General features: G+C 38.1%; 1 protein-coding gene across 1 annotated transcript in view; it reads right to left on the bottom strand.

The window, feature by feature from the left end:
* The window catches only part of NDUFA9 (NADH dehydrogenase (ubiquinone) 1 alpha subcomplex, 9, 39kDa), a 19,077-nt gene extending 7,169 nt beyond the window's left edge, over positions 1–11,908 (bottom strand). The window contains exons 1-8 of the mRNA XM_010287162.1: positions 11,837–11,908; positions 7,967–8,137; positions 7,045–7,142; positions 6,764–6,855; positions 3,650–3,791; positions 2,429–2,531; positions 1,603–1,670; positions 1,382–1,458 (exon numbers count right to left, since the gene is read on the bottom strand). Coding sequence (XP_010285464.1) covers positions 1,382–1,458; positions 1,603–1,670; positions 2,429–2,531; positions 3,650–3,791; positions 6,764–6,855; positions 7,045–7,142; positions 7,967–8,137; positions 11,837–11,894 — 809 coding nt within the window. The 5' untranslated portion in view covers positions 11,895–11,908. The remainder of the gene's footprint in view (positions 1–1,381; positions 1,459–1,602; positions 1,671–2,428; positions 2,532–3,649; positions 3,792–6,763; positions 6,856–7,044; positions 7,143–7,966; positions 8,138–11,836) is intronic.
* Between the last annotated feature and the right edge of the window lie 97 nt (positions 11,909–12,005).

Here is a 12,005-nt window from a genome sequence, read left to right as displayed (position 1 = left end):
TGCATCCCTGCATCTGAAACCTGGGCACTGAACTCCTGGCCTTCTGTAAATTGCCAAAAAATGAGACTTAGAAACCGTAACGTTCAAAGTTTAGCCAATTGCCCTTCCATTTGGCTGCAAATAGGGTTCTATTTAGTGTGCAATTCTCAACTCCTCCTGCAGTTGCAGCAGTTGCTTCTGCTGAGACAGTGATGAAACTAAAAATAGGCACCTCTCCCTACTTTTGGGTCAATATATATCCAAAGCCACCTGCCACATCTTCAAGTTTGCCCCCAAGAGATAAAATAGTCACTCAAAGGGTAATTTCTATTCTCTTTGATAAAAAAAGTGGTTTTGAATGGCTGTTTGTCATTTGTTTCCACTTGTTCTTTAGTGTGATGCTTCATATCATCCCTGTGATCTGAAAGCAACTTCAAGTTACTTAATAACCTTATTGTTGCTGTTAGTAGTCCTTTTAGACCATTGCTAGCTTCTCTCTCTTATTCTGCTAGTTTTTGAGCAGAAGTTCCTCAGCGTGATCCAAAAGAAGTTGAAGGGCTGCTTGCTGCCTTTTCCAGAACACCAGCATACAGCACACCTAGCCTAGCTGCCAGGATAGCATCTTCTTCAACACCTCAGTTACAGCACTGAAGAAAGTGACATCACACAAGATGAACCAGCAACGATCTCTGCACTATGGGAATAAAGGGCTGTCACTGCAATGGCGTCACAAAACAAACATGGAAAAACAATGTAATCTTAGAAAAACCTTTTGCAAAATACAGATACTATGCACATTTTTAGTGTATAACGGGGTAAGACAGAGATATGCATGCAACAGGAAAAAGAGAGCTGTTCAGCATCAGTTGTATCTTGACTAATTAGCAACTGTTTTCTTTATCCATCAATCTAATGTTCCTTTTACCACATATACTGGATGAAGACCAGTTCCAGTGCTATGTTACAGTATCAAAACATGGACCCATTACCTTGGCATTTGCCACATTGTTTATTCTTAATGCTAATGACCTATTCTGGCTTGGAGCTTTTGTACACAAAAATACTCCGAGAGATCCACTGTCTCTACCCATTTAAATTCTAAGTGGTTTACACACAACTTTTGCAGAATTTTCTCCAAACCTATGTCGTCTAGCAAGTTTCCCAAGACTGCCTATTTCTTTGTGTGCACATACATAACATTAAATGCAATGAGGCCCAAACTAGGATTTTCAGAGTACTCACAATAACAGCTTGAGTCATTTTTCCTCCCAAAAAGGAGGTGGAATTTATTGCAGCTCAAACTGTGTGCATGGATAGAGAAATTAAATGTACTGTGCAGCATGCCAAAAAATGACACCAAAAAGAAGTACTTCAGTTAATTAGAATCAGAAAAGTAACCTACCCAGCCAAGGCATATGTTTTTCCTTTAGCATCAGGATCCTTAATTGCATTAATAATTGCCTTTGCTACATCAACCACCTGTGAGAAAAATTCAGACAATTATCAATAGAAAACAGGAATGCATGCACACAGTCCTCTTTCAGAAGTGATTTACAGGGGGAAAAGAAAAAAACAACACATATACAGGGTATTCAGGATTGTCTTGTTGTATTGAAAACTTACATATACCGGTTGCTTCACTGTTTTTTTGCCCAGAGAAATAAGAGGCACACCACCAAACCAGCGCATGTCTGACAAAGACACATAAATAACTTAAGAATAAAATCTGTGAATCCTTTCAGTAAGCAAATAACCAATACATTTTGAATACACTGAGTGTGTATTTCTTCTTAAAACTGACTTAACTTAAAAAAAAAGGGAATTACCATCCAATTCTAGTAGCACTTTTCAAGGCACATTTAGTTTTCTTAACAACAGTGATGGGAAGACTGTATTTACTGTTTAGAGTGGTTCAGAGATATCTCAACTTTGCAAGACAGAAACAGATTCCACTCTATCCTTTTGAGCAATTTTGCTGGTGATACATCAGAGTCATTATTGTTGCTTCTGAGCCCAGAACAACTCAGGTCAATTTTTACATTGGAGTATTACCAACTTGAAAAAATTACTTTCCGGGTAAACTACTCTGAGGGTTAAGATGACCAGTCTTTAGCTCAGAACAACCTTTAAAAAAAAAAGTTCTTTAAAAATAGTTATTAAAAAAAAATCTTTTAAAAAAACGGAACCAAAAACTACCACAATAGTACACCTCCCCAACTCAAAAAAAAAAAAAAACCTCAAACCACAAAGTCTAACTAGATTCAGAAAGAATTCAGTCATGAAATGAATATTTATTATGTTTCCCATTACACACTATCAGCTACCAAAATACAGTACCTTCCTGATAAAAACATACCTCTCTGCTTTTCAAAAGAAGTCACATTTTCCTTCTGTTCTCTACGGACAGGTATACAAATCATACACGGTTTTTTATTTCAAGAGTACATACTTGCGTAATGATTGAGAAATCGGTCCTCTCTCCCAAACATCTCAGAGGGCTTCAAAATTATAGCATCTGGAAATTCTTCCTTCACTGCTTTCTCTCCAACAGCCTATCATTCAATTAAAACAAACACACCCATTAGATCCATTCTGAACAGACCAGAAGACGACGCCTTTTCAGAACTTAATGCATCCTGACTACAGCACTGAAAGAAATGACACCATAGTAACACAAAAATTATTTTCATCCAAGTCATTTGATCTTTGAGATGCTATGCTAAGATAAAGGTCTCTCAGACCATCCCAAAAGTCCCATAAATATGTAGATCATTTCTTCTATTTGAGATACTATACAGTCTCACTAGTGAAGTGACATAAATTTAAAGTGACAAAGTTCAAAAAGGAAGAAACCCAACCTAAGTACTCCTTTTGCTTATATCAGACCAGAGCTTGTAAGAAAACAGAAGGTTTATTACTTCATTATCAGAACACTCCAAGAACTGCTTAAGTACCATTAGAAATTTCAGTGGTAGCTATCTACTTTCCACATGGGACTGGCCAATAGAGTAAGGCCTAACTATCCTATAGGGTTGTGACGCATTGAGAGCTACCAAATTTTAACCCTGGTTTTAAAAAGATTTTATACTAAAGACAAGGCAGAGTAAAGTGAGCTCAAACAAAACAAAAATAGCTGAAACTGGCCCAGTAGCTGTATTAAAAAGAGAAAATCAGTAATAGAAAATTATAGCTCCTAATAAGGAAAAAATAATAGGATACCAAAATGAGATTTTTTTTTTTTGCTACAAGAGCAGGTAACAATCCCACTCTCCAAGGGCCTGTGATCATGATACTCATCCGTCTTTGCATTTTGGCATCAACTACTTTGCTAGGTCATTCCAGCCTTAGATGTTATGCCTGATACCAGATTCCAAACCAACAAACTAGTTTCTCTTTCTTAATGATACCAATTTTAGATGCAAAGATATTCAAGGATAGAAGAAAGGATGAGTTTTCAGGAATACAAAATCTACTTCCCTGCAAAGCATATGAAATATTAAGGAGGATTTTTAGCTCCAATAAGCACATTAACTCAAAAATTCCTCAGCTGCAGAAAACATTCAATAGTAAATTCATACACTGATTTCCTTCAAACAGACCCGGGGCGGGGGGGTGGGGATGGGGTGGGGAGTAAGCTCTGAAAATATATTCAAACGGTTTCCAGACTTACTTTACTCCTGAGGTATTTGGAAGGACTCTTCATGCTAGCATTCAGGTGAGAGATATGAATGAGTGTTTCCACACCAGCTTCCCTAGTTATCTGTGCAATACTTTTAGGAATATTTACAAATTCATCTTCAAAACTGAAGTTTCTAAAACAAGGCAAAAAACAAATTTTAATTTAAGAACAATAAACAGGGGTTCCCTATCAACTAATAGCAATCATTACATATTACTTGAATATATTTCAAAAAAACCTATCTTGACGCTATTTGTTAGAAGTTTCCCTTCATGAGGGACTCTTCATATAATAAAAATGTGATGTAAGTGAAATGCAACAGTAAGCTTCAATTACAGCAATGGTACTGTGCTTTTTCACCTGTTAAGACTAAATCAGTACGAAAAATCCTCTTGCCTACTTGTCTGTGACAAACCAGAAACTCTTCCCAAGTAAAAAAAAAGAAAAAAAAAAAAAAAAATCTGTTTTCAAGAGAAGTGCCGCACCTTGAAATCTGAGGAAAGCTGTCTTTTTACAACACCTGTTCAAAATGTGACTTGATTTGATGCACTCAATTACACTACAAAGGAGCTCAAAAATTCTGAGCAGCCTAAGTTACAGCAGATGCTAGGCATTGGGAAAGTTGACAAAAACAGACCAAAGAACTCATAGGTGCTTATGTAAATGGGAAATTTTACATTTACAGAACAGATAGAACCATTTCATAGCAGCTATAAGGGACTTCAAGGAGAAGCATGCAGAAAGAACACCTCTACTCATTTTATGGCATCCAAGGGGCCTAAATTAGGGGGCTTCAACTGTAATCTCGTTTGGCATCTGATCAAGAACAATACAGAAGCTCTGTCTCCAAGCAGAACTGACATTATAGGCTGGCAACAATCCCAAAATTCTTTCCAACTATCCCAAGAATACAAGCGGGAGAATTGGCTTCTCATGTTTTTATAGTGTCCTTGTAAGCACCCTGCTCCGTCATTTCTATTTGCTTTGTGTAACAAACATCTTGTCCAGATGTCCATGTCTCTCTCTCTCTCTGTCCTTATCTACTCCCACAGCTCTTCAGATCCCACTGGAGTCTAAAGAAAGCCTTAAAAATAAAGTTATTTTTGAGCCTTCAATAACTAATCTGATCCTGGGAACCATCACTCCTGTTCTACTCACAAAAATAGATTTTAGAAACACACAAGAACGAACAACATCCCTCCTGTAACTATGGAGTTTTCAAACAACATAGTATACACAGATGAGACTGTACACGAGTGCTAGGCAAAAAGGAAAGTATTTAATGGCAGGCTTTACTTGTTTTTGACTGATCTCTATTTCTAATCTTACTCTTTTTTTTTTCCCCCCCTGCTTAAGTTTTTCATAGACTTTGGGATGATTACAATGGTTAGTCTGTCCTCATGTTTAACAGCCCATAGAATTATCTCAGGGTTCCAGCACCACCATCGATACCAACATGGTAGATAAAATACATAAGAACATTTGTGCAATACAGTGGTAGGTTTTGGAACATCCAAAAGTCCTTAACATGTACCAAGACTCCTCTGCTTTTGAATCTGTTGAAACTGACCAGAGTGACAAGGTTTGGGGTTTTTTAACTAGAATGAAACTTTTTGTTGTTATTGTCATACTTCCTTTCAGTAACAAAGAAACCCTCCCTTATATAAATCATGCTTTTCATAAGAGTCCAGAAATTCTAAAGGGGGGAAAGTACACACGAAATACCTATCTGAAAGTTAAAAAGAGATTACATTGTCCTTGGTCCAACTGTACAGACTTTCTTTTCTTCCCTCACTCCCACATTACGAAGCAATTTCTTCTGTTCTGACAGAAATAGGAGTTTGAACATTTACGTTCATAATTTAGTAACAGCGCAAAACAATCCTGACAGGTTGGTTTCTACATTTTTACGTTATCCCAAAGTCTGAAGAAGATATAAAAAGAACCAAAAACTTTGTCAGATGCACAAGGCCAAAGTTAATTTAGGTTGAGTGGGTCCTTCCCCAACTACACTGTGTTATAGACTCCAACAGTGGGACAAGGAATTAAGTGACTATCAGAAAAAGAAAGTACCCCTACAAATTTGAATGCAAAATCAAAGCATCTCCCAGAAGTTATGTATGATATTTGACTAGACAAGAAGCAGCTGAAGTAGGTGCTTGCCAACAGACACACTATTTTAGGAAAAATAATTGTACAATTTGAGAACACAACACCAAATAGCTGCTCACAAAAAAAAAGAGCAAAGGCATTAGGCTTGTAAATGCAGATAAAACTGATATCTGCATTTGTTTCTGTCTACTACAATAGCAAAATTATGTACCGTATAAAGGCAAATTACACAACTAATGAGTTTTTGTCTGGAAGTTCTGCACAAGGCTTTAAATAAAGTTTTTTTAAATAAAGGACAGAATTGCACACATGCAAAAAAAACCAGGCTATTACAGGTATTTTTAACCTAAAATAAATACGGGATTTTAAAAATGGATTTCAAAAAGGAACTGTTTTTTAAAAATTATTACCAAAAAATGCTTATGTAGCTAATGGTGTCTGTGCCAAAATTCTATCAAGGAATGACGCTATTAATCATAATCTTAGGGACTCTCCATCAGCTATTCCTGTTTATTAACATTTATCAGAGAATAGGAAAAGCTCGATCATAAGCTTATTCTAGTAGGCTACAATTCATCACTATGCCAAAAGTGATGATGCCAAAGGACAAAAACCCAATTCTGTAACAATGTAAATACGAGCTCACAGAAACTGGCGAACCTCTGTCAGCTATAGGAAGGCATCCAGCAAACATCTGTAAGGTGTATGAAAGCCGTACATTGAACTCTGACGGAACAAAAGCCGTACACTAGAAACTTATAGAAAGAATGCACTTTTCAAGAGCAGATCATAATCAATATTCCAGTTAATCATTTAAAGAAATGTAAGAACTTTTATATGCAAAATTTCAGTTTTGTCTTTTCATAGAAGCCAAGAATAATGTCAGCATCGCTGCATACTGTACACATGCTGTAACATGTTGCTACAACGTCCAATACCTGGCACAAATCTATCTATATATAGCTGGGGAAAAAAAAAGAAAAAAAGAATTACTTTGTTTCCCATTCCTTTCCAACAAGATTAATGACCACATTGCTGTGTTCCACGGCTCTTCGGATAGAGTCTTTGTCCTTACAGTCCCACTCCTGTAACCAGAGCATCAAATGGGAAAACGATGAGATAATGTGTAAATAGGCATAATCAAAGAAAGATCTTTCACACCATTTCCATTTAGAGGCTAAACAATAGCTGGAGTTCTGACTTTGAGAATGATTAACAGACTTCCTTGTATAGCAATGGTATTGTATTTGATCTAGAGCCAAAGCTAGACTTACCAAGAAGAGAAGTTGCCCCAGGTCACCCATCGGTCGCAGATACATGAGGTCATACTGATCACAGCGATAGGGTATGATTACTTGAGATCCAATGCGACCTAAGCATTCAAAAGAAGTTTCATTTGTCTCAAGCTACTATGTAACCTTAGGGAGATCAATCTCTGAATATATAAAGCTTCCTTTTTTTCCCTGGCATTAAAGCACAACAAATACACACAGATATCCTGAACAGTTATCTGCAAAGCTGAAAGTAGCACAGAAGTCAGTTTTTGAATCTACGTCACTGGAATTCTTAAGCAGGGACATACTTGAATAGTTGAGCTTCTAAGACAAAATGCAGAAGCTTGTAAGATAAACAGTATAAGCTGCTAACAAACAACAAAAAAAAGAAAAATCACAGTGTGTGCTATAAAATAGTACAATACCTAAAAATGTGTCACATCTAAGGATATTTGCATTTTTTAAAGTTGCATGGAGAGAAGGAAAAAAAGGAGTTATTTTCTAAAACTCAAATTCAAAGGGGCATTATAAAGAATTCCAACCAAATTCCTGCAAACATTTTAGTAAAATGTCCTAAGGAGGCCAAAACCAGAAGAATCAAGTATGTGCTGCACCTCTCCTCAGATTGGCATTTTACAGACTGGAAAAAGTAGTATTTGAAGGAGAAACTTAAGGAGACTTATTTAATGATTTTAACCATGTTCTAAAGCTTCTAAATCTCATAGATTAAAATAGTTTTTACTAATTGTCACATCTTGGCACTTTAATAGACCAAACACTATGAAAGTATCACACAACACACCTCTTCACTTTTAAGATCCAAAAATGCCAGATATTTCTAGATTATCCTACAACCTGAGGGAAAACTAGAGCTTTGTTAAACACTTAATTTTTTTTAATTAGTACTCCTGGGGAACATTACCTAAACGGTTGACAACATATCGTCCCAGAAAACCTGTAGCCCCAAAGACCGTGGCCACGATGCCACTAACAGAGGATCGTCCACTTCTTCCACGAGGGATCACCGCATGATGAACTTGGCAGCGCTGCTGCAACACAGATGGTGCTGCAGCTAACACAGAAATGCCAGGGCCTACAACACAAAACGAGAGAGAGCATGTGATACGAGCTAAAAGTTATCAGTGTTAAACCATAGTTAACGTCATTTTTCCCATTACAGATCTGTTTTCTGTAATCTCCCTCCGCAAAACTTCCCATGTCAAGACTCCTGCCAGGCTATTTCAGAGATAGGTCAGAGGATAGTAGGCTTGAGGGAGCTGCTCATAAAAGTCAAAGACCAAACTAGGACACGAAAGGAGCAGACTAAGGTTATCCGTTCCTAAACAGCAAGTAAAGCTTAACTGACTAGCATTAGTACTTGATGTATAAGGTGAAGCACAAAAGTTTGGCAAAGAATACTTGCTACAGACAGGTCCCACCCAAGTACATCCACACCCTGCTCCCAGATCTGGTAACTGCAGGACAAAGACCTCACAATCACTCTAGGTGTAGCTAACCAGACTTAGTACCTCAGTCTAAATTTAGCAGACCCAAACGTTGGAGGAGAAGGTAGCAATCCTCCTATATCACAGCTTTGGAGTGAAGGGAAATGAAGAGATCAAAGAGCCAGATCGATGATGCATAGAATACTGTCTCAAAGCTGTTCTTTTCTCAAGGAGCTATGAAAAGTTAAAAGCCACAGAAATAGGACATCAGTAAGATATTGACATAAGTTGACAAGGTAGCTCCAATAGGGTGTTTGAAGAGAAGAAACATGTCCTCTCCAACCAGGTTAGCCAAAAGCAAGAAATAAACCTCTTTTAAGAGATTTTTGAAATTAGAAGTGTTTAACGTTACTACGTGTCCATGCTCATAAAAAGAAAGGAACAGTGGCACTAATGTTGTAGTCATGATGTTAAGAAGATAAAAAGGACAGGGTATGTTTGGACATAAATTCTGTTTTGTTAGATCAGCTGATAGAATTCAAACCAGAAAATCCAACAAGATTTCAGTGCCTGAAGGAGGTGTTTCTCTACCCAAAAGTCCGTCTATTCCTCCTCTCTCCATACCCACAAATTGGAATAACAAAAGATACCACATCTCCAATTTTGTCCTGAAAGGTAGTTTGACACCCATTTAACTAAATAAAGCAATCACACATATATACTTGTACTTATCAAATTAATATACTATGCCTAGAAACTACTCCAGTTAGCTGATAAAAACAGGACAAAATAACATATTACCTACACAAACTTCAAGTAGGTGTATGACTTCCTAAAAAGCAACTCTCCTACAAAATAGGTCCAAGCTCAGAACAGTTGAACTGGGCATGGTATCTGTCTTAAAGTGGCAGATATGCAGGGCCTTTCTGTTACGGAAGCAGAGACCTTGAGACTAACTATGAGAAAGAAGGAAAATACAGCCTATGATAAGCACCCATTAAAAAAAAAACACAAACAAACCATCAGATGTCAAACATCTGGAGTTTAATAGAGGTACACACTCCTGTGATATCTAACTAATATCTAAAAACCTGACATGCGGTTTTGAAAGTGGCACAATATGTTCATATTAAACTTCAGAATACTCCAAACTGAAATTTTAAGGAATACGCCAACTCATCACTGTAATTCACCACCTATCTTTGCTCTCTGCTTTTTCTATCACCCAGTTAATTTAACAATGCCCACTAAAATCTTTGTGTATACTTCTGCAGAATTACAGTAAAGGTGAAGACAGTAATTTCAAAGGATTTCCAATACGGCACATCTTAAAACACATTACCACGCTGTCCTTACAACATTATCTGACACAGGCTACACAAACATACAGTCCATACCATAGGTTTTTCCATTAAAAACTTTTGGAGCAGGGTGTTGCTTTTTTTCTTTATTCTTTTAAATTAAAACAACAGTACAAACTTGCAAATGAGATCAGGAGTGTGTACGGAATACTCTGTACAGAATAAAGCCTGTAGCTATGTAATGGGTATCTGGAGAGTGAAGATTAACAAAGCTCAGTACAAGCGCAAGTGTAAAGGATAGCACTGAGGGAGAGAGTTGGATGAACTTGTTACCTTCGTTAGTGTTCTGATAACTAGGGTTTTGTTACTTATTTTTTAGGAAAAGCAGACTCACAGGAAAATTACTGAGTTCTTTATAACCAGCAGGATTCCTTCAAGTATGCAAAAAAGCTACATGGTATGCTGAGATGGTAAAAGAAAAAGCTTGATGACCCATACTCCTTCTTAGTACTTTGCTTACATACACTTCGCTTTCTAAAGGTTTGTAAAACATAAAATAAAATTACACATTATCCATATTGTGTAATCTATCCAACAGAATTAACACTATTTCTGTTACTTTTAGATAGGAACATCTCAGGCCTTACAATATAAAACCTAAAAGCAACAGGATTTTAGTACACTGTGAGCACCTGTTGAAAAACTACTATTAAACAGATCAACCCATGTAAGAAGGACAAGAAAGTTAATCTGAAAAAAATTCTACATGTCTTTCAACAACTTTGTGGCTTTTTTGCTGTTATTTCTGCAAAAATTATTGATGGCACGCTCTTCAGGATATCACTGTCACACTAACAAATAACATCCAATTACTCTCTTGTATTCTCCCACCTGTATGTATACATCTGTTGTTGCTTGCCTTATGCTGTAAGGTCTTTACTGGTGTACACATTTTCTTGTTCCATCACCGTACAAGATCAGTCACAATATATCACCATCTATGGTTAGGTGCCCAATAACTACTCTATTACAACAAAAAGTTGAGTTTTAAGATATCCATGAGACTCAAAGTAAGCAGGCTAGAGACATCCTCACACTGTTTCACAACCTTCCATACAGCACGGAACCCTGTCAAAACACAACACTTATTAACTCCAGACTACATAACTTACCAGAGCCATACAATTTTCAAAACCCGTGTTAGTATCTCCAGACTGAGCAGCACTTCTTAAAGGTCTGCATTTCCATGTAACACAGGTTTGCTCAGAGGTTCCTTCCCCAGAACAGTAGGATTTCATCTTCTTTGACAACTACAATTTATTTGTCATTGGAAATTTTACTATCCATACCTGAAGCAGCTTATGAATGCTGATTTGAATTAAACCTCAATATTCACATTAAACCAGAACCATTTTTTTCTTGAAAAGACACATTGCTCCAGTTAAAATACGCTAAATTCTTTCTTCACCTTTATCAGCCAACAACTGTTAGCCATCTCCCACTCTACCCAACAGAGGGGCATGTACTGAATCAATTTAACAAAAACATAGTCCTGCTTTGGTGGCAAAAGCCCAAATACAAGCTTTAAATAAAACTTTGGTACTTAAGCATGCTTATAGATCATGGCCAAAATGTCAAGGCCACCTAAGAAACTGTAAAAAGAATCCAACCTTTTAGCCTGCAGGACAGCATTTCTCCTTCTGAGATTTTGACAGTCCCAGTGAGACAACCTACTGTGCAGCTATGCCAGCAGCCTGAGTCAATCCCATGTGGTCCTTTGAGCTACAAACCCCAGTTCCCTAAAGGAAGGAAGGCAGAAACCTGACCATTTCTGCCGCAAACAGTTATTCTAACCAGTTGCTTTTCAGACGCTGCCAGCTCCCTCAGCCACCTCTACTCCGAGGGCGCCGCGCTGAGAGACGGGAGGCCAGCGGACAGGCGGCTAGCATAGCACCGCACAGGCTCGGGCAGAAAACGCAAGGGCAGCCTGGCTCCCCGCGGCCCCGTGGGGAAGAACGGCGCGCCGGCCCCGGCCGTGACACTCACCTGCCCTTGGCAACAAGAGGCCGCGGGGAGCCCGAGAACAGCGAGCCACGGCCGCCATCTTGCTTTACCCACTAACCCTCGCGCCGGACGGCACGGGAACAGGGTCAAACCTCTCCCCCGGTGCGTGCGCAAGAGCAACTCATCGGGAAATGGGAGGGAGGGGGACTGT

The sequence above is a fragment of the Phaethon lepturus genome, unplaced genomic scaffold (genome assembly GCF_000687285.1).
Source record: "Phaethon lepturus isolate BGI_N335 unplaced genomic scaffold, ASM68728v1 scaffold1785, whole genome shotgun sequence".
Classification (NCBI taxonomy): domain Eukaryota; kingdom Metazoa; phylum Chordata; class Aves; order Phaethontiformes; family Phaethontidae; genus Phaethon; species Phaethon lepturus.
The sequence above is the reverse complement of the archived record's forward strand: the minus strand, read 5'-3'. Positions and strand labels throughout refer to the sequence as shown.